The following is a 27,770-nucleotide window of genomic DNA, read 5'->3' on the forward strand; positions in this document are numbered from 1 at the left end:
TGCTAGATTGTATCTCACACCAAACAGCCTCAAATGTGCTTTTTTCCCCATCCTGCAGTTCAACTTCTATACTCCTTGGCTGAAGCTCATCAGCTATCAATAACACTCCTCCCCCCTTTTTATTCACCCTGTCACTCCTGAACACGCTATACCCATCGCATTCAATCCCACTAGCTTTATCATCTTCTGTCAGCCATGTTTCACTAATACCGACAACCTGTGGCCTGGAAGTGCCAACCATGGCCAAAAACTCTTCCTTCTTGTTCCTAATACTCCTGGCATTAGTGTACATGAATCGCAGAAGCCCATTTGTCCCATCCCTACTTTGATTCCTTATACTAATTATCCCATTCTGATTTGTTGTCCGTCGTACTCGCCCGGGCGTAATATACTCATTCATACACTTAACTGCCCCCCCTAAAGTCTGCATATCTACTCCCCCCCCTCTTAATAAATCTAGTTTCCCTGAGTCTGTACATCCACTTCCACATCATTCATCAACACTCTTTCAAGTCTCCGTACACCAACTCCATTCAAATGTAACCCATCCATCTTATATAAGTCCTTTCGCCCATCGAACTCATTCCACACATCCACAAATTCCACACCACTCTCCATGCATAACCCACGCATAAAGTCATTGGCAATTATGGCCCTCCTTCTAAACACTTCGCTGTCATACCGCGGTAAGATACTCACCATCCTAACTCTCTCACTCTTCTCTTTTGCTACCTCAAACAACTCCCTCACATCCTCTATCATTTCCATTTTGTCCTCTTTCAAATCATTCGTTCCTGCCACTATTATCATCTCTTTCACCCTCTGTTTTTGCAGTCGAATAGATTCGCTGACATCCTTTATGTTCGCACCCGGCTGGTACGACTTCGTTAAACTCTCAATTATTACGCCTCTTAATAGCGAATCCCCATACAGCACTCGCTCCTTCATTTTATTGACGTTTACGTACATTCTATTTTTTGCCGTCACAGACTTCCGCCGGTTATTTGTCGGTACGTTCAACACACATTTTTGCATACGCTCCAGTTGTCGTTTGGCTCTGTGTATCGCGCCATGTAAACGGGCAATTTCGCTACTCGCATTTATCTCACCAAAGAATAATAATTCCGTCGAGCCGGAGTCGAACCAGCGACTTATGGATAACCGTAATAATCCTCTACAGTCCACCGCTCTGCCAACTGAGCTATCGACGGCAGCTATCACCATAGATGCTGGTTCTATACTGGATAATGTTATCAGTTACTTTCTGAGTAATCAATGAAAAATTCCAAAATCAACATAAATAACAGTCATGTAATTTTTTCCACATAATATGAGTATATCTTCTGCCTGTGATCAATATTTCATTCAAGAACATTTTTACATATTCCAAAAGTTACATTTTAATGTTGAGCAGTATTAACACAACATAACACAAACAAAAACAAATAAGATTATTTAATTTGTTTAACATATTTTGCTGGATTGTAAACTAGCAATTTCAAAGCACATGTTTATCATTGGCAATGTGCCCAGGATGTGTAAAATAGTTTTGCTTGAGTCTTCTGTGTAGAAAGGGGAATGGGACATAGTGAGACATGCAGTATTTTATCTATTTTATAAGCACTGCAGACTGTGGCTAGGAAAAAAAAAGTTGTGGTGAAGCTAAATGGATGTGGCATTAGAATAGGTTACCATGGTTATAGGTGTGAGTGTTCCAAAGATACTCAACTTTTATGGATGATGATTTGACTGTTTATGTACCTATCTGACTATGTACCTAATGTGCCTATGTATCTGACTATAATTATGTACCTATGTACCTAACTGACACAATGAAAAAGGAAAAGTTGGTCCTTGTTGGGGATCTGAATAGCAGAGTAGGAAATGATTGTGAGACATACAAAAATATTTTAGGAAAATTTGGAGAAAAGTTAATAATAATGGCAAATATCTGTTGGATTTCTGCTCAGGACATGGACTGGTTATTACTAACACCATGTTCCAACATAAAAATGTGCACATATTCACATGGAGAGAAGAGGCAAAGAATAAGAAAAGTCTCATTGTTGTTGTTGTTGTCTTGTCCTTTGAAGAGTCTTAGATGTTTCCGTGCGCTCCTCGTACTGCTTTGGCTATGTCTGTGATTTTGTTTGTATAGAGCTGTTGTTCAGGATTAGGATCTATTTCTTGCAAGGCTGCTGTAATTGCTGGACAGGTAAAGATGTGAGTGGGTGTCAGTTCCGTATTGGGGCAGTTGTTGCAGTTTCTATATGTTCTCGTATCATCTGTATTGATCTTCATTCCTCTATAATGTCCTGTTCGTAGTCTTGCTATCGTAGTGGAGGTCCTTCTGTCAGCATTGATCTCGGGAATTTGATGTTGTATCACTGATTTCAATGGAATTAGTTTAGCTTTTGCTAGTGCATTGGCATCAGCAAGAGTTATCATATGAGTTTCTTGGTTGAGTTCTCTGGCCTCTTTTGCTAATTTATCAGCTGCTTCGTTGTGATCAATGCCTACATGAGCAGGAATCCATTGTAGAATGCAACTTTTACCTAAACACTTTAGATGATTTAAGAGTTTATGGATGTCTTGTGTGAGCTTGGTATTGCCATTTTTGATTGCCTCCATAGCTGATCTTGAGTCACTGTAAATTATAATTCCTTCAGATTGTTGAGATGATGATAGATTTAAGTAGGCTTCTAGTGCTTTAATTATTGCGTAGAGTTCGCTGGTAAAATTGGAAGCGATTCTCCCAGATCCAACTTTTATTGAAAGTTTTTCACCTTTCGGGAGTAGAAGGAGAACACCAGCGCCTCCATTAATCATATTGGTGTCTGATGATCCATCGGTATAACAAATAACCTGTTTGGAGGATGAAAGAAGGTTGATGGTATTTAGGCCTTTTTCTTTAAGCATAATGAGACTTTTTTATGAAGAGTCATAAAAAAGTCTCATTAACTATTAGATATGTGAAGAGCCAAAGGCTTCAATTCGGCGACATATAACTTGTTTAAGTTAAGGGATATTACATCCCATATAGTTTCTTAGCCGAATAAGAAACTCAAAGAGTTTCATGCCGAATATAGTAGAAACTATATAAAGTTCGGCGATTCCAAGCGTAAGCAAATACCTGGATACTGCAGCACTGATCCCAAAGGGTAGTGCAAGCTGGGGCAACTCGTGGTAGAAGTGGAGCAAGCTCAGATCACTATTCTTGATATTTGCCCATAATGTGAACTTAGCTCCTAGGAACTGTATTTTTGTTCACATTATGAGAGAAGGTCACTACCCAGACCGGTTTCAACCTTTATTGAGGTCTCATCTGTGAGTAGCCAGACCTAGTTAATATCAAGTTTGTAGCGAACAGAACTTGTACCCCTTCTACGAGTATTGCCGTGAGGTGCTCTAATAAATTATTAGATATGTGAAGAGCCAAAGGCTTCAATTCGGCGACATATAACTTGTTTAAGTTAAGGGATATTACATTCCATATAGTCTCTTAGCCGAATAAGAAACTCAAAGAGTTTCATGCCGAATATAGTAGAAACTATATAAAGTTCGGCGATTCCAAGCGTAAGCAAATACCTGGATACTGCAGCACTGATCCCAAAGGGTAGTGCAAGCTGGGGCAACTCGTAGTAGAAGTGGAGCAAGCTCCGATCACTATTATGGGCAAATATCAAGAATAGTGATCGGAGCTTGCTCCACTTCTACCACCAGTTGCCCCAGCTTGCACTACCCTTTGGGATCAGTGCTGCAGTATCCAGGTATTTGCTTACGCTTGGAATCGCCGAACTTTATATAGTTTCTACTATATTCGGCATGAAACTCTTTGAGTTTCTTATTCGGCTAAGAAACTATACGGGATGTAATATCCCTTAACTTAAACAAATCTCATTGACTATGTTATTGCCGATAATGATGTTTTCTCGGTGGTGCAGGACACCAGAGTGTATAGAGACTTTGAAATTGGAAGTGATCACTATTTAGTCTTGAGCAGGATAAAATTGAATTTCATATTGAAAAGAATAACATGTAAGAAAGTTTTAAAGCGAATAAAAGTTGAGCAGCTCTCAGATGTGAACTGTAGACTAAAATACACAAAGATTATTGAAGAAAAAATGAAAGAGTTTGAGAACAAGAATAAAACTTTGGAGATTCAGTGGCAAACTCTGAAGAAAACATTGATTGATTCTGCCAGAGAGGCATGTGGTGAGGTTGTCTGCAAGGATAAAAAAAATCAGAACTCCCTGGTGGACACAGGAAGTTAAAGAGGCAGTGGAGGAAAAGAAGAAAGCATATCAAAAGTTCCTGTCAAATAAGTCAGCTTGTGCTCTTAGAGAATACAGAGACAAATGCAAGAATGGTAAACACTGTGTAAAACTAGCTAAACAAAAGTCATGGGAGGACTTTGGCAAGAATATAGAAAATAAATATGAAGAAGGTGGCAAAATATTCTGGAGGTTGTTGAAGAAGCTTAGGAATGGAGGAAAGAGTGCTGTAAAAGGAGTTAGAGATGATAAAGGTGACATGAAAACAGGAGAAAAAGATATCCTTGAAGTATGGAGTAATTACTTTGAAAAACTGCTAAATGAAACAAGCAGTGATGACAGCACAGTGGTAAAAAACACTGACCAGGCATGCAGTCAGGAATACATATCCATACTTGAAGTAGAAAAAGCCATCAAAGGCTTGAAATGTGGAAAGGCAGCAGGGGGTAGATGATATTCAACCAGAAATGCTGAAGTATGGTGGTATAAGAGTCTTACAGTGGCTGCACTGCATAGTTCAGAAAGCCTGGAGAGAGGGATGAATTCCCGATGATTGGAGTAGAGCTCTCATAGTACCCATATATAAAAAGCGAAATAAAACTGAATGTGAGAATTACAGAGGTATTTCCCTACTGAGTGTTCCTGGGAAGATCTATGCAAGTATACTTGAGAAACGGTTGAGAAGAATTGTGGAAGAAAAGCTTGGTGAAGTATAAGCTGGATTCAGGCTAAATAGAGGCTGTCAGGATCAGATCTTCACTTTACGACAAATAGTCGAGAAAGCATGGGAATATAACAGAGATATGTATTTAAGTTTTGTCAATTTGGAAAAGGCATATGACAAGGTGCCAAGAGAGAAGCTATTCAATATGCTACAGTTACATGGTGTCAATGGGGCATTATATCAAGCAATACTTAGTCTTTATTTTGAGTTGTAAGTCAGCAGTTAGAATTGAAGGAAGTACAGGAAGATGGTTTAATGTTAAATCTGGTGTGAGACAAGGATGTACATTATCCCCTCTGTTATTCATTATCTATATGGATCACATTATGAAGGAAAGTGGTATTAAACATGATATCAAAATTGGAGACGTCAATGTCAGCTCTTTGCTTTATGCAGATGATGTTATACTTCTAAATAAATCCGCTACAAGTCTGCAAGATTCTCTGACTAAATTGAATAGCTGTTGTAATAGATATGGTATGAAGGTCAGCAATAAAAAGACAAAGACAATGAAAATAGGCAGAATCATTGAAAATGTCAACTGTGTTGTGAATGGAGAACCTGTCGAACAAGTGAAACATTTCAGCTACTTAGGCACGATTTTTACTGAAGATGGTAAATTAAATATAGAAATAGACAACAGAATCAGCAAAGCTGGTATGGTAGGAAGTCAATTGAATAAATTCATATGGAATAAGAGAGAAATTAGTCGGAACACTAAAGTAGCTGTATACAAGACAGTGTTCAAACCAGTTTTAACTTATGGATCTGAGAGCTGGGTCAGAAGTAAAACACTTGACCAAAGACTTGAGACTGCAGAGATGAGAGTCCTAAGAAAGATTAGAGACGTGAACAGATGGCATCAATGGCAATATCATATTAAAAACGAAGATATTAGGAAAGAACCTGACATTGTCAACATCCAGGAATGCGTTAGCAGAGCTAATCTCAGGTGGTATGGTCACTTAAATAGAATGGGCGAAGAAAGATTAGCAAAACAAGTGTTCTGTGCAAGGTTGGCAGCAAAACGACCCAGAGGCAGACCAAGATATAGGTGGATTGATATGGTACAAAGTGCCTTAGATGATAGAAATATAAGATCTGATAATGTTGGAGTCTTTACAAGTAACAGACTGATTTGGAGAAAAATTGTAGATAGGAAGTTAGTAATGATGTAATTTTTTTCATGTAGTACTGTCACATCCTGTACACCCCTTGAGGGTACATGGCAGGAATTTGATGATGATGATGATGTACTTATCTTCTAGAGAAAGCAACACTGAAAAATACATCAGTGTGTAATGTGCCCTGTGCCTATAATTTGAACTATTATGGACAGATAAGATCTGATAACACCTACTTCACAGAAGATAAGATATACATTTGTCACCATCATTATACATAGTCATGACTGGCAGACTATGTCTTGGACAACAATTACACAGAATTAGATGGGGGAAAAAAAACTATATAGAATAGTAGCTGTTACAAGTGTAAAAGGTGGTTTTTGGAATAAGCAGCAATAATCAAACATTATAACAAGTATTTATTCATTTATGCAAAATTCAGGTGATAGTCATGTTTAGACCAACTCCAACTAACAGCTGTAAACTTTTTTTAATCCAACATTATTTAAATTAAAGGCACCAGAATTCAGGTATTTTTAGAGGGTCAAATTCCACAACTGGAGTAGAGCTCATAGTACCATGTATAAAAAAAAAGGGAAATAAAACAGAATGTCAGCATTACAGAGGAATTTTCCTATTTCACATAAAAAGCTAAGAAAAACTGTGGAAGGGATGCTTTGAGAAAAACAAATGGAATTAATGTCAAACAGAGGTCATCAGGATCAGATTTTCACTTTAAGACAAACAGTTAAGAAATCAAATGGGACATAAAAATCTGTATTTTAGATCTGTAGATCTAACAGGATACCAAGAGAAAAGCTGTTGAAAATGTTACAATTATATAGTGCAAACAATACATTATATTGTGCAACAATACATTATATTGTGCAAACAGTACATTATATTGAGCAGTACACAGTCTATATTTCAGTTATAAATTAGCAGTTAGAACTGAAAGAGGTATAGTAAGATGGTTTGATGTAAAAACCAAGTTTGAGATAAAAGTGCATATTATCACCACTCTTACTGATCATCCATTTGGATCACCTTATGAATGAAAGTGACAATAAACCTGATATTAACACTGAGATGTTAATCTCAGCTCTTTACTTTATATGCAGTCCGTATGGTTAGCCTAGTGGCTATGCGCTTAGCAACCATATGCCTGGGGAAGGAATGCTCTAGGTTCGATTCCCGTCGATGAGATTAAGGATCTTTCTCAGCCATAGCCAAGTTAGCTGGTCTTTGGCATGGCCAGCAGGATTTTTCCCCCAGTTTATCTGAGGTTTTTCATCCCGCAAGCAGGCAAACCAGTCCCATGAACACACAGGCTACAGTTGGAGGGCTCAACCAGTAGGCAGTCGAGGAACAGGAGGGACTCCACATAAATAAAAAAATAAAATAAAATAAAACTTTATATGCAGATGGCATTATACTTCTAAATCCAGTACAGTCTGCAGGATTCCCCGATTAAATTAAATAACTGCTGTAATAAATATGGTATGAAAATCAGCAATCAAAAGACAGACCAAAAATAAGCAGGAACACTGAAAACATCAAATGCATCCTGAATGGAGAACCTACAAAACAAGTAAAACATTTCAGCTATTTAGACACAATTTTTAGTGAAGATTGCAAATAAAATATGGAAATAGTCCACAGAATTAGCAAAGCTGGTATGGTAAGAAGTCAACTGAAGAAATTTATACAGAATAAGAGAGAGAGAGAATTAGTTAAAACACTAAATTAGCTATATACAAAATGGTATTCAAGCAATTTTAACTTAGGGATCTGAGAGCTGGGTTAGAAATAAAACAAAGATTGGAGACCACAGATACAGGAATTCTGAGAAAGATTACAGGGAGTGAACAGATAGCATCAATTGCAGAATCATATTAAAAATGGGATATTAGGAAGGAACTTGACATTGTTAGAATTCAAGAGTCTGTGAGCAGAGCTAACCTGAGGTGACGTGGTCACTTAAAGAAAGTGGGAAAGTTAGTAAAACGAATGTTTTTTGTTAGGATGGTAGGAAAAAGACCAATAAGGAAAACCAAGGTCTATCTGGATTAAATGATAAAGTGCTCATTAAATAATTCCACTACATCTCTTCACCATGGTCAATCTGCTACCATAAAGTGTCACCCTTCCATAATTATCATTCCTCTTACTTGCCATATAGCAAAAAAATTCCCTTAAGTTATCTTACCCTGACTAGCTAATCTCCTGTCATACTACACACTTGTTCTTTCTTAAGAATGATTTTCTAGAAACTTGTTCTTAAAAAAGAACTTGTTCTAAAATGCAAACTAGAAGCTTACTTGTTTCTAGTTTGCATTTTATATTCTTCATGCATCTGATCATTGACGACTGTCCTGCACCCTCTCCATATCTTCTTTTCCAACACCACTTGCTTGAATGCATTGTTCATTCATTTCACACCTATTCTATAACTCTTGGTATAGAGATGTACGTTGCATAAGTCAGATGCTGCTTTATCAATTCCTGTTCTCTGTAACTTTTTTCTGCACAACTCATCAACCTCCTAGGCTCTGCAGTCAACTAGCATTAATAAGTTGCTAGTTGACTGCTCATAATCATCTACCGTATAATTATACATATATCGCTTTTTTGACAATAACCTTTTCCTTTTGGCCACCTAATGTCTAATGATCACTCATGAACTGGCAGCGTTTATCTCATTAATAACCACATCCTGTGAGAATATCACCAAATCCAACACTCTAAAATCTCAAGTTGCTTCCATCACATTCTGATTAAGACTTGTTCCCATTAACTACTCATCCTCCTTTCATTCCACATTGCTATAATTAAAATCTTGCATTAAAATCACTTTTTACCCAACCAACTTGCCTAAATATTTCACAATCAGCACTCACTTCTTCTCTAGGATTTAAACTCGCAGCCTAGCAAATGGAAAAGCAGAGATGTTATCTATTTGGCAAAAGGTCATTATGCCTAATTCTATATTACTGATCCCAAAGGCATTGCATAGAATTCCTTTCTTGATGTAAAGTAATCACCATTGTTAAATTCACTGCAGTGCCTTCTGGAAGAATTATATATTGCTGGTCTGGTTGGCAAGAGGAGTCTCCCCATTTCCAATCCAACTATGAAATTTACAAGATATGCATTTAAGTGATGAATTTTCACTGCTTAGCATGAGACTATCACCCTGCTTATTAGAAGCCTGAAGCACTTTCAAAAAGTACCATGTTTGGTCTCTAGAAAAAGATTTAGAATAATTCCTTCCCCCTTCTATCACTGTTTTACACATTACTTGACTGCTTGTAACCTGATTACATTAGCTATCTAGCAATACATAAGTGTGCATTTAATAGAAATACATCTTACACTTCATAACTCATATTCATCATGATAATGTTAGTAAAATTGTACTAAACATTATAGCAACATAATAATAAAAAATAGTAAAAATAAAATACTAAAAGAGAATCAAATGGCTTCAATTTGGCATACAAGTAAAATATTGAAATTGATGATATTATGGATGCTAACCGAAACCTTTCAGTTCTATTTAGTATGATTCTATTAGTAAGCACCTACTGAGAGCTCACTTAGTATGAATTTAACTTCATGACATAAGATTACTATGGTATTGAACAGAAGGTTTTGCCTTTTTAAGGGTTCCAACTGGTCTCTGAAGAGGAAAAAAACAGTTCAAAACAGCTGTTAGGACAATGAAACTTAATTTAAGCACTGAATATACAGACCCCTGGGCAGTGTAAACCAAAGCAACTGTGATATCAAAGGTTATATTTTTATAAGCACACAGGTAAATTTCAAAAGTTGTTTTTTTTTTCTATATTTTGACTATAAAATATGGAAAGAGCCAAAATATCTTCCATTTTAGTAAAAATAAAGGTCTCCTGCCCCCCCCCCCCACCTCCTATTACTACAATGTTTTCTAGTTCTAGTACCAAGCTCAATATTGGCCACCTAGAAGCACAAAAGAATAAGCTGATTAGAAAAAAAAAAAGAAATTTAAAAGCACTTACCTTTTTTGCTAATGCTGTTGCCAGTACTAATAAACACAGAAGTAGCACAATACTCAACTTCATTGTTTATATAGATAAGATTCCTGAAAAATGTAATATGACAGTAAATACTTTCCAATGCAAGTTTAATGCATTATTACCATGCTAAACTACATAAAGGGCATAAAAAATAAATAAATTAGGCCTGATATTAGAATTGGAGATGTCAAACTTAGCTCTTTACTTTATTCAGATGATGTACATACTCCTAAACACATCCAGTGCAGGTCTCTAGAATTCTCTAACTAAATTGAATAACAGCTGTAACAAATTTGGCATGAAAATCAGCAATAAACAGACCAAAACTATCAAAATAGGCAGGAGCATAGAAAACTTCAGCTGCATTCTAACTGGGGATCCTATAGAACAAGTAAAATATTTCTGCTATTTAGGCACAGTTTTTAGTGAAGACAGCAGGTTAAATCTGGAAATAGACAACAGAATAAGCAAAGCTGATATGGTGGGTAGCCAGCTGAATAAATTTATATGGAATAAGAGAGAAATTAGCCAAAACACCAAACTAGCAGTATACAAGACATCGTTCAAACCAGACCAAAGTTTACATCTGAGAGTTAGGTTAGAAATAAAGCACTTGATCAAAGCCTAGAAACCACATATATGAGGATTCTGAAAAAATTAGGGAAGTGAACCGATGGCATCAATGGCAGAATCATATTAAAAATTAAGATATTAGAAAGGAACTTGATATTATTAGCATTCAAGAATGTGTCAGCAGAGCTAATCTAAGGTGGTATTGGCCACTTAAATAGAATGGATAAGGAAAGGTTAGAAAAACAGGAGTTAAATTCCAAGGTGGCAGGAAAGAGACCTAAAGGAAGACCAAGGTGAATTCAGTCAGAACTGCCTGAGAAGAACAAAATGTTAGATATTGGAGTACAAGTAATACATTAATTTGGTATTAAACTGTGGATAGGAGATTAATAATAATGTAAACTTAGTCATGTAGTGCCATCACAATAACCTGAACACTCCACACTCCTTGGGGATACATATCAGGATAATGATGATAAAAATAAATAAATAATACAAATGATAAACCCAGAAAGTTATTTCTAAAGGGATATATTATAATGCTATGAAGTTTCATATTAGTTAAAACTGATTTTGTGAATACACTCATACATTTTTTTCACCATACTACAACTATTTAAATGCATCTGATTGGAATTTAAGATAACTAAGTCATGAATGAATAAAATAAATCTGAATAATTTTACATAATGCTTGTATATGCCTTTATAATTCAGAGATTCCATCAACCACTGTCCTGAGGAATGAACAAGAAAAATTTTAAATAAAAATCATAGACATGAAGTGTTAAAAGAGTAATACAGAAATAAGAAGGAAATGCTGAACTGTGATGCTGTGTGATGGCATCATGTGGTTACATTGGGTGTACTGAAGGAACTTAACAACAATGATGTCTCATAATAAGACCAGCATAAGTTTTCAAAAGAAGAGCTGGTATTAATAGTTTGATCACATTTGATAAGAATATGACAATGGTTAACAAGAGAAAGAGGCGTATACATCAAGATTTTGAAAAGGCTGATTATTGTAATATTGCAGGTTGTTATTTAAACTGAGGACTGGTTAGCTGTTAGATATCAAGAAGCTGTATACGAAGGAAAGTATTCTAAGAGGAGGAAAATAACAAGTGCAATAACAGAGAGCTCTGTTCTTGGTTCACTTTTTAATTTGCTGCCATCTGGATTTTCGAGGGGAAGGGGGAATTTCAATTGTTTACCACCCCAGGTTGCAAGTGGTTAATGTATTATCTCTCCAACCTGTGGTTTTGGATAATAAATTAATATAGTGGAGTGGGAACTGGCTATCTAATAGATACTCCTTGATATCTATATTGAGGAAACAAAAGAAACAAGATAGAAACAAGTTCTAAGAGAAACAAGATAGTTGGAAGTTTTTTCCCACTTGGTTAGACTATAAATTATATATTTAGTTTAATCCTTTATCCAAGTGTAAGCAAACAAAGTTTGCGCCTGAAGTATCTTCAGGACTGGGGCAACTAGTGGTAAAGGTGAACAAAGCTTCACATCACTTGCCTTAGTATCCCATAATGCAAAGCACGTCTCCTTGCGGACATGTATAATGCTATGCATTATGGGAAGGGTCATTACCCAGACCAGTTTCGACCTTTATTGAGGTCTCTTACAGAACCAGACCCAGAGGTGATACCAAGGTTGACGGCAACTCGTATAGGTAAATATGACTTCTGCATTGCTTCAACCTTGGTATCACCTCTGGATCTGGCTCCCACTGAAGAGATCTCAATAAAGGTCGAAGCCAGTCTGGGTAGTGACCCTTTCCATGATGCATAGTAGTATGCATGTCTGCAAGGAGATGTATGGGATACTAAGGCAAGTGATGGTTATGGGATACTAAGGCAAGTGATGCGAAGCTTTGTCCACCTTTACCACGAGTTGCCCCAGTCCTGAAGATACTTCAGGTGCAAACAAAGTTTCTATAAATTTATATATATTTATATATCTATATATTTTTTTCTATAAATATATAATTTATAGAAACAAGATAGCAAGTGGAATATCACAGAGTTCTGTTCCTGGGTCAATGTTATTTCATTAGTATGTCATTTGGATTTGTGTGTGTGTGGGGGGGGGGTTCAGTTGTTTGCCAACCTGGTTGACCAAGCTATTAATGTATCCTCTCTCAAACCTGTAATTTCAAATCTCACGATGGACGTGGATTTTTGAGATCGTCTTGAAGTGGGATGAAGATTTTCATCACCTGGTTGAAATTGGGAAGTGGGATTCAGTTGTCTGCCAGCTTAATTAGCCAAGTGGTTTGTAGTTTTGAACCTCAATGTGTGGATAGATATTTGTAATTCTCTTTAAGTAGCAGATGAATTTCACTGTCCTGGTGTGGGGTAACCACAATGATTATTAGCTCAGAATGAAAAAGTTTTGTTTGGAGCAGGGTTTCCAGGTTATGTAAAAAATAAATAAAAATAGAGAGAGAAAAATCCTTATCCACCCATAGTACTAATGTATTATAGGTCCACAAACTTTTGTGGATGGAAATCAAATAAAAATAAAAAAAAAAAAGACAATGTAAAATTGGAAAGGATTATTAGTGACAAAGTCTGGTTTACAAGATAAAAAGCCTATATTTCTGACAGGAAAAACTGCATCACTTCCATATTTTTTTTTCTTTTTATGTAACTCTCACATACAAACGACTGTAAACTTATTTATTTTTGTTTACAGAAAACCAGAAACAGTGTTCTAGAGGTTAAACAGAAATATTTTGAGCCACTTCAGGCATCCAATAAGCGGAGGTAGCAGCCTCACACTGGGCAATTAAATTCACCTTCCACCTAAAGACTCACAAATATCCATGCCCATGCCATGGATGTTTGTGAAAACCTATTGGTTGGAAAGTAGGTATGTTAATCACTTGGTCAACAAGGCTAGCAAAACTCTCCAGCTGAAAAGCCCTAATAAAAGTTTGTTGAGTCCTAGCTTCATTAGAATCTAGGTCTTTCCGACCAAAGTGAAATGCTGCATTATACTTGTAAATGTATTATGAAAGTGCTCCTTTTGATTGAAGCCGTTCAATAATGAAGTAACTCTTGTACACAGGTCACCATTACTTTTAAGCTGTAGCTATCTCTTCACTCACCTTTTTCATTCTGATCTAAATGCAATCTACTGTTTGCCAATGCATAGTAAAGGAGATTTCTAAATGATAAATCCTTATCTTCTAATGAATGAAAAAAATTTCATCGTATCAAAGGCACTGAGAGAAATGCACAAAATTCTGCTACTGCTCCTACACATTAAACTTGGTTTGGTAATAAACTTCGTAAAAGCCATGGACCAGACTGCATCAGCTTTCAAGTACCTGATTGACAAATTCCCTTGACTCAGTGAAGTGAAAATTAAAGAGGGAGTTTTTGTGCATCCTCACATCTGAGAGCTTTTCATTGATGAGATGTTCAACAACCTGCTATAGGATGATGAGGAAAAAAAGCTTGGAATGCATTTCGTCTGGTGTCAATTAATTTCCTTGGAAATGCCAGAGCAGAAAACTACAAGGAACTTGTCTCTATATCACAAACTTGGCTACAATATATCCTTAAAAAGACACTTGCTCCATTCCCACTTGGATTTCTCCCCCGACAACTGTGGCATGGTTAGTGATGAGCATGGTGAACGTTTCCATCAGAAAATTGCAATGATGGAGAAACGATACCCAGGAAATTGGTCCACTTCCATGTTGGCTGACTACTGTTGGATGCTCTCTAGAGATGATCCTGAGTAGCTATACAAGCAACAGGCAAAGCAACGTCGGATGTAGAAGCAGAAATTTACCGGTATATGTGATAAGTATGTATTACTCTATTATATAAGAAACTATTACCGATCTCTCATAAATCATAGCCAATTTTGCATTTTCATTGTCATATTTGTATTCAGCACCTCCAAATCTATAAGAAATTACTAAATTAATCTGGAGGGGCATGACTTTTGTAAAATTTTATTGTCCAGTGAAATTATTCTCACTGGAATGAAGGCCTTCATTTCACACTCCATTCAAAATTCCATCCCATTATTCAAGCTTATCAGTTTAACAAATGTACCAAGGCAGTCCATGAAAATATTAAATAAATAAAATAAAATACTACTATTAATAATAATAATTCAACATATCAAAAGTGATTTGAATTCTAGTTTCATTCTTAGTCATTCTGAAGCATGCACCAAATGCAATACAACCATCAACAAATCTAATTTTGATTGATCCAAATGAAGTAACTGTCTTTTGTACAACTGTCAGTGCAAATGAAAGTGACTTCTGCTTGTCTTTGCTCAATTTAAGTTAATTATCCTTCAGGAACTTAAAAAATTCACTCAACCTGTTTTTATATACTATCTCCTCCCTCCCATCCACATTCCTATATTAAAATCTCCCATTAGGTTCAGCTTTCTTTTACATGCTCACCAATGTGTAGAAACATTTTGTAATTAATGCTTTCAAACCTATAACAATATTCCATTAGATATATTATACAATTAATTTCAACCTCAAACACCAAATACAATAGCACCCACTCCTCTTTTCCCCTTCCTACATTTCCAGAAGATTATATATATATATATATATACAGGGTGTTCGGGATAAATTTGACAGTTTCGTAAGGAAAAAGAAAATCTTCTTTGTATCTATTAAATTTAATGAATTGACAAAAAAACATTACAGGCAGAGTTAATTACAATACTATCAACAAGATTTACTCAAAATAACCACCATTAGCATCGATCACAGCTTCAATTCTGCTTCGGAACCTCGAACAAGCTGATGCTACAGTCTCCCTGGGAAGGGCCGCAAAAACTGTTTTAATTTTATCCATTAACTGGGCTTTTGTATTACTGGAAGTGCGATTGGTGTCTTTTTCAACTGCGCCCCATACAAAATAATCCATGGGGTTAAGGTCTGGGGAGTTTGGAGGCCAAACATTTGGACTGGTGAAGTCGTAGAAATTTTCAGACAACCATTTTTGACTTTTCCCAGAGGTGTGGCAAGGGGCCGAATCCTGCTGCCATACATACGGCCTACCATTGGCTACCCTTGTTATCCAGGGCTTGACTACAGTTAGCAACTCCACGAACAAAGCCCGAATTCCAATGCCAGGGTTCTTCAACACCTGTTCCTGCAGATTTGCGAGGAATTCTGCTGTACGAACGCAATCAGATCGTCTGCTAGGGATCTTTCTTCTTGCTACATCCTCGTAGTCACCATTGCAAGTCTCTAGTTCATGCCTGATTGTTTTTACTGTATTCAGGGAGCATTGGGCAGCAGTCGTAATATCCTTATTTTGATGGCAGGCACGAATCATCGTGATACAAGTTATTCTCTTCCATGATTCAGGTGGGTTCCAGCTATCCATCCTTTCTGACATCTTGTATATGAATGAAGAAGGGTCCAAACTTTTAAATGAAGAGAAGTGTGTGTTAATACATGTAACTTAAAAAATATAATTAATTATAAATATGTCAAATTTATCCCGAACACCCTGTATATATATATATATTTCCACATTTCTATTCCTACTAGCATATCATCTTCAGATGACCAATTTCACCTATGCAAATTATTTTCAGGTACATGGACTCAATCAATGCCACAAATCCAGTTCATTTATATACTTGCATTAGTATACACACAACAATCCCATTCTCTTTGAGGCTATTCCACTAACACTACTCCATCTAGCTACAATACACCTCTCTCATTTACATGTTCCTTTACTATGATTTTTATTCATTATCCCTCTCGTGCATTCTGTCAATTCTCAATCTCCCTGAACCTTAGTCACATTCACAATCTTGACTCTGTACTCTCAGCAAACAGTAATTACTCCAAAAGTCCAATGCCAAACCCATTCAAATACAGTCCATTTATCTTAAACGATTTCAACTTCCATTCATATTCACTTAAAATCAGCTAACGCCTTTTTATTCCCATTTAGGAAGTAGGCAAGGCCATTTTAGACCTATTTAACTTTTGGAGACTGAGTGGACAGGCCAATCTCCATTGGCAGCCAATCAGAGATAGCTGGCCCAAAGCTATCACTAAATCAGTGTTTCTCAAAGTGTAGTACGCAAAAGGTCTTCAGGGAGTACGTGGCAATTTTCGGCTATGCATAATTAAAGGAATCATTATATTTCTCAACAAACAATGAAATTAGAGACAACTGAGATAAAAATGGCACTAACTAATGAATCACATCTCCCCTCCAACAGAAGCTGCTGTATAGACTCAAGCAAAAACCATATGTTGCACCGGCAACATATGGTTTTGCTTGACAGCACCCTGTCGTGAATGTGTTCAAACTAAGAAATATATAGGGAATTTGTTTCAGATATTATGGAATTCAGTTGAAGGGAATTAGCATTTCAACTCAACTATTGAAATGCTAAGTTGTCTTTGGTTCGCGCAATCTTTTGTTAATGCTGCACCAATCATATGCACTTCTTCATAACTGCTCTAGGTATCTCAAGTCTTGTAAATTACTGGTAATTTTTGCTTGAAATAATGGGAAAGAAGATGAAGCTATTTGGGTAAATGATTTTCACGATGCACACAAGGAAACTGTTGTCGATGCCAAAAGTAGCGATAGCGAGCAAGAGCTTCTTGGTAAGTCGCACCATTTTCAGTTTTTTTCTGAAAACTTTAGTTTCAGAAAAAAACTGAAAACTGAATTCAGCATATATCTCACATTGCAATTTTTAGCTTTAATTTTTGAGAAAAAAGTGCGAGTTATATTCGAGTAAATAGAGTAATTTTTTTAGCTTTCAAATTCTTAAGTATGGATCATTGGTTAAAGATTGGATTTATAAAACCACAAAAGAGAGCAATATAGCAAATACAAGTAGCTGTAAGCAACAAGAAAATGTTGATATTGCATCTGGATGAAATAAAATTGATAAGGGTGTGTCCTCTGACATCTCTAGAGAACCAACTAGGAAGAAGATGAAAAATCTTCATAAGTATGATATGAATTACTTGAAATGTGGATTTTAATGGGTGGGAAATGAAGAGGAACCTATTCCAAATTTTGTTCTATTAAAAATAAATCATATTTTTTGTTACATGAACATATAAATTAAAATAAAATAGACATTTACAATGAAATATACTTTACTCATTTATTTATTTATTATATTTTGATAAGGAGGTACTTTGTAATAATGAAAATTTAAGAAGGGGTACGCAGATATCTGAAGTTTGAGAAACACTGCACTAAGTTAATCACCATGCAGTGAAGAGGTGGCTAACAAGTGCCACCATCTCATGGTCCCTAACCTTAACGCAATATATATATATATACATATATAAATTTTTTTTTTTAATGTCTGAAAATAGTGTAGGCTTGACGGTCAATTTTCTTGAGTTTACAGGATAAAAAATCCGAGTTTCCCGGAAAAAAACTCGTGCCAGAGATTGACTAACTCGGGAACTGGTTGAAAAAAGGCTTTGAAAATGTTCCTGTAGTCAGCAACTAGACTTGAACCCAAGTCTTCATTCATGCGGTCAAGCGCCATGGAGTGAAAACACCATTTCCACTGAGATACACAGACTCACTTAATACATTCATAAATTGCACACCCTTTACAGAGTTCAGCCATCTTGTCATATTTCTCAGCACTCCTTTGCAACTCACTTATACAAGATAACCAACAAGACTGTTATCACCTCCTGCAACTTCCTTAAATCCCACTCCACATGCTTTTTTTTTTTTTCACCCTTCCATGTCATTTGTGTCCACGACTGTCACTAACTCTGATGCTTGTTCATTCTTTCCATGCAAACCTCAGCAACCTTCCTCACTGGGCAACCTGAAAAAACATGCTTTATGTATTTTGTTATTTATCTCGCTTCTAATTATTGAATTTTTATACAATGCTACATAATCATAATTTGACAAATAAACTCTTCATCTTATTACTTTGTCTATCTCTTTCTTTCAATTCATCTGTCAATCACTTTAATTTCATTCTCCACATTACTTTTCCGCTCTTCATTTCACCCACTCTCATCTTCCACTCCATTTCCATGTTACAATTAATAGGCACTTCCATTCATTTTTGGTTACCTCTGGTCTCACTATTCTCATTTTTTGAATGCTCCAATCCATCACTGCAATATTTTTTTATATGAATCCTGCCCACAAAAGGTTGTAAGCCTATTGAACAAAAGTACCATGGGTTAACCAAATGTTAAATACTCTAAAAACCCTAATCTAAAGACTAAATATTGAAATATTTCAAGCTTTTCTTCAGATCTTTAACAGGCAGGGCAATGAAATTTTTCTTCCACCTAAAGACATTTACAAACATCCTTGTTCACAGTGGGATTCAAAACTATGACTCGGAGATTCATTCATTCATTTCATATGGCGATTCAATGGCCGTGAGCCACTTTTAAGGGGAGGTATGGCACCACCTCAATCCCTCTATTTTTATCCAGGCTCAGGACTGGCTAAGCTGACAATTCAGACCTACGGCTGGAGGGATTTTAAGTATTCCTGACTGTATCTGTGTGCGTTCATGGGGCCGGTTTGCCTGCTTGCGGGATGAAAAACCCCAGATAAGCTGCAGGAAAAACCCTGCTATCCATGCCCAAGACCGGCTAACTTGGCTATGGCTCAGGAAGATCCTTAAGCTCCTCACGTCGATGATGTGAGGAGCTAAAGAATCGAACCTAGGACACTCCTTCCCTGGGCATACGGTTGTGAAGTGCATAGCCACAAGGCTAACTGAGCAGGCGACTCAGAGATGAAGAGTGGAGAAGCTATTTGTTAACTTCTCAAACCTTAATACTCTTTCTTTTCATTCATCTCAGTCCATAAATCTGTCACATTTTTCTATGCATTCATAAATGGTTTTCAGAGCACATCCACCCAAATCCAGTGCAAAACTCAATCTTTGAGTTAAAACCTTTTCACTCTGCCGAATTACTCTATGGTACACTAAATATACATATTTAGGTTGGTATTTATACCATGAATGCTGGCAAAGTTAATAAGCAATTATTTTGGTATGGTTTTCTGAGTTTTTTAAATTTTGGGAAACTTTTTTGAGAGAGGTTTGTGTTTTATTTTAACCCCAGCAACACTATATCTATTTAAGCATATACTGTCATGTCAATATTTCAGAGGTGTAGAGATAAAAAGAGCAGGAGAACATACTATTAGGAAATAAATACTTAAGCAGCCTGCCACCCATACAGAGAGCATCCAATATCCATGCCCTCAATGCCCTAATCATACTACTACTACTGCACAGCCCTCCTTCCAAGCACAATCTGGCAGCACAGATGATACAAGATTAAATTACAACAAAACAGAAAACCAAAATGTATTCCTGTCAGATTTGGTCCCATATACCACATGATAAGTTGGTGTACAAGCTGCCGAGGATGGAAATAGACAGGCTGAGTATGATGGAGCGGTGTCTCAAAAACGAAGGGTGACCAGTGGCATCCCTAGTGTTCTTTTCTTGGGCCCCTGATGTTTAACTTGTTCGTAAATGATATATCATGTGGACTGAGTGAGGATCTTCAGTTATTTGCTGATCATGCAAAGTTGGGAAGAATTATAAGTAGCAGTACAGATGCTGAATCCCTTCAGGAAGATTTAAATAGACTTTTTACTTGGACAAAAGAGTGGGGTTGTAGTTTTAATATCAATAAGTGCAAGGTGTTGCATTTTGGAGTGCAGAAATACAAGGCTATGTACTATATTGATGGTGCCGTACTGCAGGAAGTGGATGAGATTAGAGATAAAATGTAGATTTTTTACATGGAGAATTGTCAGTGGATGGAGTTCTTAATGCAAGGAGTGTTAAGGACTTTAAGATTATATATAATAAATATGTTGTTAGTTGAATGAACCTCCCACAATGAGTCTGTCGACTCCATGGAGTGATGGTTGACAGTAGACTGAAGTTTAGAGGACATATTGCTAGGGATGTAAAGGTTGCACATCGTAGTGCTGCTATGATAAGAAGTACTCTAGCGTGCAAGGATAAGGAAGTGGTTGTGCCACTGTATAAGGCACTGCTCAGACCACACCTGGACTACTGTGCTCAGATCTGGTCACCTGGTTTTCAATGTGATGTGGAGACATTGGAGAGGGTCAGAGACGAGTGGCTAAGACAGAAGTCTGGATGCTGGCCATGGAGAGAGGTTGAAGAGATGTGGATTGCAGAGTTTGGTGGATAGGAGGAAGAGAGGTGATATGATAAAGATATTTAAGTTAGTGAGAGGATTTTATCAGATTAATCCAGAGGGGATTATAAAATGAGTAGAAGGAAGAGAGGAAGAACCAGAGGTCATTCCTGGAGGTTATGTAAAAGTGTGGTGAAGAAGGGTGTGAGGAGTAGATTTTTAACATGGAGAATTGTCAATGAATGGAATGCATTACCAGAATGTGTTGTTAATGCAAGGAGTGTTAAAGACTTTCAGATTCTATATGATAAATATGTTGTCAGTTGAATGAACCTCCCACGATGAGTCTGTCGACTCCATGTTGGGTGTAATAATAATAATACTATCTGTTGCCCAGCTTGAGGAACTGTTAGTATTAGGGTGGTGTGGAAACTAAACATGATAAACAGCCACTTCAGCCTTCAATAATCAAGGCAGTGGTATTTCACTGGCTAATGAAGATCAAAAGAATCAAGTTGCATAGCATCAGTATGATGTTCAGGATCATTTTCCTCAGACAACGCAATAACTGCTTTGCCTTTTTAATTCCTTCTACAGCTCTATGTTTGAGCTTCATTTTTAAAAAATATAGGGTGCCAACAAAGTGAAATACATCCCACATATTTTTTTGTTTACAAACAATCCAGAAATCCAAAAAGTTACTTGCATTCAAGCAAAACACTGGAAGTATGAATGAATCTGTTTGCTGTAAATATACATATTTCCCTTTATGAAACTTATATTTAGGATTTGAAAAATTTTGTGCTTGCTCACCAGTTAGCTACACTTATGCATGAGTGTGTGCATCAGTCTGTGAGACACAAACAAAATCTCATACATTTTATCAGTGATACATCACCATTTATTATTATTTATTACTAATACATGAAACAGTGCTGGAGGAGGATTAACATTAGAAGTTTACAGGAAACAAACCCACATGGGCAGGTATTTACATGCAAGCTCTTTCCATCACCTTAAACAAAAATTATATATTATCAGAACCTTAAAAAATAGAATTTTAAATATACTCCATAATTACTAAAGAGAAAGCCATATAGCTTCATTTCGGCAATGTAAAATTACGTAGGAAAAGTGGATATTAAAGATTCAACATTATTTCAAAGCCATATGTTTGTAAAAACTTATGAAAGTTTCATAAAATTTGACCTGAGAGCATAAGATAATACAATCTTCAGGGCATTGGAGTTGCCAAGGATAAAAGGTGAACATACGGGGCCCTTGGGCAGTGGTCACGTTCATTTAAGTAGTGCAAGCTAAGGCAACACCAATACTGAGGATTGTGTTCTTGTAAGCTGAGTATTCTCATAAGTTGCTACAAACTATTCGAAGTTGCTATAAACTATTCATTCAAATTTCACGAAACTTTCATAAGTTTTTACAAATATTTGGCTTTGAAATAATGTTGGATCTTTAATATCCATTTTTCCTCGATAATGATGGGGGAAAAAAAACTTCAAATCCTATTTGGTAAGTTCCTCCAAAATGGCTACTCAAAAAAGTTACTAAAGAAACTTTTATTTTCCAATGAACCATCCCATGTTAGCCTAGAAATTAATTACAAAAGGCATTGTCTCTTTCCCACACATTGGCAACACATCAAGAAAAATAGTTATTAAAATTATTAGCTTATTATCAATTATTAAAATCAGTCAACATCAGGAATGGTCTTCAAACCAGTTAACACCCTACAAAGTTTCTAACATTCCATTCTATAAGCATCTTGGGGTACACAAGATACCTTGTTCCTGCAGAAAGATGTACACGGATCAAACTGGGAGAAGTTTTGAAATCCGTAAAAAATAATGCGTAAGCAACGTTGAAAGCAAGAGAGAAGAAAAAAGCAGAATCACAGCAGACATCCTCACAGAACATCACTTAGTAGATTGGCAAGCTTCCTCCATGCTTTACTTAGAAGGGAATACTTCCTTCAAATTTTATTGTTTAAGGAGTCTTTCAAGGTCATTCACTCACACAGCAGACAAATATGAACCAAGGACTTGTACTTCATAGTGTCTGGAAGTCATTAATTAGTGTATATAACATTCATGACCTCACTTATGGCAGCAGCAATCATAAGCAGAGTTTACACAATATACAGACTGCACATGATGTGCCCAATGATAGATGTCATTAAAACTATCAATTCAGTATTTTTCAATTTACAAAAATAATGGCTGTTGGAAATGTTTGAATTTTTTGTTTGTGTTAAATATCTTTCTGAATATGCTGTCAGCCATAAAGAGAGCAAAACATTTCGGAGAAACTTATTGGAAGTTTTTCCACTTGGTTTTAGTATAAATTAAAGATACCAAGAGATTATATACTTTGCTTAATCCTGTATCCAAGTGTAAGCAAACAAAGTTTGCACCTGAAGTATTTTCAGGACTGGGGCAACTTGAATATAAAAGCTAATGACTTCACATCATTTGCCTTAATATCCCATAATGCAAAACACAAATCTTTATGGACATGTGAGCATATGTGCTTTGTACCTAAGTATCCCATAATGCAAAGCACAAATCTTTATGGACATGTAAGGATATATGCTTTGTACCTAAGTATCCCATAATGCAAAGCACAAATCTTTATGGACATGTAAGGATATGTGCTTTGTACTAAGGCAAGTGATTAGCCTCTATATACAAGTTGCCCCAGTCCCGAAAATACTTCAGGCACAAACTTTGCTTGCTTACTCTTGGATAAAGGATTAAACCAAGTATATAATTTCTTGGTATCTTTAATTTATGTTGGAGAAACATTCAGTTTTAATGAATAAAAAGCCTACAAGTCAAACCTGGTTAATCATTCAAAGTTGCTATAAACTATTCATAGTGAATTACTTAAAAAATAAAATCTTCTGTATGGTGTGCATTGAATTATGGATGTGAGATGTGGACAGGGCTGGCGGAAGCGGGCATGCGGTGCCGCTACGAAGGGGGGTGCCGGGGCATGGGTCATAAGTTCATTTTTAAGAAACAAAATTTTTATCATAAAAACAAAAAATTCTTAGAATGATCAATATTAAAATAAATAAAGCCAGATACACTGAATAAAAATTTTTAAAAAATTGTATATTGCCGGCTGTTTACAATTTTGCAGCAAGAGCAGGCTAAAGGCTTGCCTCCAGAATCTAAAGTGAAACGGTGAACAATTTTCATGTGCAGAAATGAATTTTCGTACAAAACATTTGTTGCTACGTAACCAGTCATATGGTACTGTAAAAACTCGAATGAAGCTTAAATATTCCAAAGCACATTACATTCGATTGTTTACTTAGGTCCCATGTGAATATTGTAAAAATAAATTTTGCTTGTCTCTGTATAGTTTGTTTTAGATGTTATTGTAAATAACACTCTGGAAGTTAACTGTATATACTGCTTTAATAAGAATATGTTAGAGTGTTAAAAACAAAGGCAATGTTTATATCGCCGAAGCCATGTAATAGATCTACATGGCGGCATTAGAAAGATTGTTATTAAAATTTGTTTGTATGAGAAAGGCTTGCAGGCTCTAAGTGTAAACATCTGCTAAGTCAGTCAGAAAGGTTCAAACAACTTTCCGATGGCCGGTAACTTACAATTAAAAGAAAACGGAGGAGAACAAAAGGCGTGCCGAACTTGAAACTTAAGATGAAAGAATCATACTGATTCTTTGTGGGTTGCCAAACTTCATGCAAGGTCTCAGAGGAGGTATAATAAAAAGGGACCGAAGCAAACAGAAGGGGCTGCACGGATCTAGAGATTGCTGCAGAAGTAGAGGGGCCCAGTTCCAGAGACGTCTACAGAGAGACAGGAGAGGCTGCCCAGTTTCAGACACTGTCAAAGAGGAGGCAGCTCAGTTCCAGCCATTGCTAAAGCTGCCAAGTCCCAGACGTTGCCAAACAGAGACAGGGCTGCTCAGTTCCAGACATCGTCAGAGAGCATCCCAGATCCAGATGTTGGTTGAGAGAGGAGTTTTCCGCTTCCAGAAAGGAGCTTCTCGGTTTGAGACGTCACTAGAGAGAAAAACGACTTCTAGGCCACAGACAGGGCTTTCAAATTGCCAAAAGGAGAAGTCCTCCCAAATGCCGTGGAAGAAAAGTTTCCAGTCCAGAGGGATCCTGATTGACAGTTGACAACAGTTTCATTTTTCTTGGAGGCGGCATTTTCAGTTTCTTAGAAGCAGCAATTCAAGCTACTTGAGATGGCAGTCCAGGTATTTTTGGCGAGCCCAAGTAGAAGAGAAAAGGCAAGGCAAATTTCCCGAAGTACCTTCACTCGTAATTTTTTTTTTTCGCCGCGGGAGAATAACATTTTTCCGGACCTGTACGAGTCCTGCTACATTCCTAATTGATATAGCTGAAGCCAAAATTCCAGATGAAGATCTGAGATGAAAGAATTGCCATAGAACTTGTAGGGAACTTTTGACTAATTGTGAGATACAGAACCTTTTGTAAGTTCAAAACTTTTATATAATTCCTCTTATAGTTGTATTAGAAAGACTTTTAAGATATATGTTTAATGTTTAATAAGGTTAAGAAGTGTCCTTAAGAGAATCAATTGGCATGTTAGAAGTGATATCAAATTTGTAAAGGTAACTTAACAGAGAGATTTAGGTAACCTCTTTGTGAGTAAAATTGGAGTTTAATAAGTAAAATTTGTAAACTGAGAGTAGATAACATTTTATGTTAAAGAAAGTATTTTAAAGTTGAAGAAAAAAAGGTTCTAAATTTTGCTAAAGAGTTTTTATAGAAAGATAGAGAAAGCAATCTCCCTAATATTTAAATCCATGTACATTTCATAGTAATGTAAATAAATGTTATTTGACTTTCTTGTAAACATAGCATGTAATAATATAAACAAGAGAGATTCTGAGAGAGAGAAAGCACGCACAGCTACATTAGAATAATGGAGAATAAAGTATAAAGTAAAGAAAAAAGACATCACAAGTAATTAATAGAAATTACAAGTATACAAAGTTAAAATAATAATAAATTTTACAATGTCACAGTAATGACAGGATAGCAACAGTAGATTTATAACAGTATGCATCTAAATAGGCTACTGACAGTAGTGCAGTGCGGACTATTGTTTCGTCTCTGTGACGTGTTGTGTAATAATTTTGTGTGGGTATAAAATAGAAATGGAATCAAAAATTAAAAAAAGTTATCTGGTGCACAAAATCGTAAGCGTCATGCTGCGAAAAAAGCAGATATTAATAAACAAACTGGGGCTCTTAATTTGTTAAAATATTAAAATATTCTGATGCAGATTGTAACCAACTCGATACATCAGAAATCAGAGTTGACGAACCGTGCACATCATCCAGTTTGATTGAAAGTACTATTACAACTGTTGAACAAGATAACAAGATTTAAGTGAAAAACAGTTAGGAGAAGATTTAGTTGTAGTTGACTGTGAAACTAACACGTTGTTAGTCTCTGTAAATTTAGATCCAGGTGAATGGGGAAATATTGATGAAAAATTATGAGTTGTTTTAATTGAAATGGGGCCTGCTCAAAAGAAAAATATAATATATCCCAGAGATACATATGGTCGTAAATTTGGTGACAGGTATTATAATAGAAAAATCGAAAATGGAGAGCTCATGCCAAGAACATGGCTCGTTTATTCCGAAACTTTAAATTCTGTTTTTTGCTTTTGTTGCAAACTTTTTGCACTTACTGAATCAGGTAGTCTTGTAGAAGGTTATAACGATTGGAGAAATGTAAGTACAACTTTCCATAGACATGAGACTATTTTAGCTCACACGAAAATTTCTTAAAATGGAAGGAACTTGATAAAAATTATAAAAAACAAAACTACTATTGATTTCCAGACTCAAAGCATGTATGAAATGGAAAAGAAACATTAGATGAGTGTTTTAGAACGCTTGATTGAAATTATAAAATTCCTTGGTAGCCAAAATTTAGCTTTTTCCAGATCATCTGATAAATTATATGAAAGGAATAATGGCAATTTTTTAAAATTAGTCGAAATGTTTGTGAAGTTTGATCCCGTTATGGAAAATCATGTTGAAAGGGCCATACAACAAAAGAATAGAGTACACTATTTGAGTAAAGACAGTCAAAATGAAATATTGGAAACTTTAAGTAATGCAATCAGGGATACAATTTTATTATCAATTCTAAAATCTAAATATTATTCCATAATTTTAGACTGCACACCTGATGCAAGTAAAACAGAACAAATGACCATTATTATTCGCTTTGTTTCCTGTGACAATGGAATTGTCAAGATCAGGGAAAACTTTTTAGGTTTTGCAGATATATCAGATTCCATAGAACGTGGTTTATGTGCAACAATAATGGAACAACTGGAAAAATGGAATATTCTCATTGAAGACATGCGAGGTCAAGGGTATGAAAATGGGACAAATATGAAAGGGAAAAAATATGGACTCCAAAATTTGCTTTTGAAAAAAATCCTCGAGCTTTTTACGTGCCATGTGCTGCTCATACTCTAAATTTAATCATTAACGATGCAGCCAAAGTGAATGCAGATACAATTAGTTTCTTTGCAATTATTCAAGAAATATATAATTTCTTTTCATTCTCTTACAAACGTTGGGCAATCCTTTTAAAGTTAGTAAAAAATTTAACATTGAAACAGCCATCAGAAACGCGATGGGAAAGTAAAATTAATGCAATCTGCCCTCTACGATATCAGTTAGGAGAAATTTATGATGCACTTTTTGAAATTTTAAATAACGAAAATTTTAATAAAGAAACTCAGCATGAAACAAACATTATGTGCTAAAATGAAGGACT

At 36.0% G+C, this 27,770-nt stretch overlaps 1 protein-coding gene and 1 non-coding gene across 3 annotated transcripts in view; both read right to left on the reverse strand.

Annotated features, from left to right (window-relative positions):
• Positions 1-27,770, reverse strand: part of LOC150096360 (SPARC-like) — a 150,048-nt gene that overhangs the window by 93,302 nt on the left and 28,976 nt on the right. For both annotated transcript variants that reach the window (XM_090409146.1, XM_090409147.1), the window contains exon 2: positions 10,166-10,248. In XM_090409146.1, coding sequence (XP_090265272.1) covers positions 10,166-10,228 — 63 coding nt within the window. In that variant the 5' untranslated portion in view covers positions 10,229-10,248. The remainder of the gene's footprint in view (positions 1-10,165; positions 10,249-27,770) is intronic.
• On the reverse strand, positions 1,124-1,211 carry TRNAY-GUA (transfer RNA tyrosine (anticodon GUA)). Its single transcript is given in 2 exon segments — positions 1,124-1,159; positions 1,175-1,211. It is a non-coding gene; the product is annotated as a tRNA-Tyr (tRNA).

This window comes from Typopeltis vanoorti, chromosome 19, assembly GCF_054136105.1.
Source record: "Typopeltis vanoorti isolate ZY-2024b chromosome 19, IOZ_Tvanoo_1.0, whole genome shotgun sequence".
NCBI classification, from domain to species: Eukaryota; Metazoa; Arthropoda; class Arachnida; order Uropygi; family Thelyphonidae; genus Typopeltis; species Typopeltis vanoorti.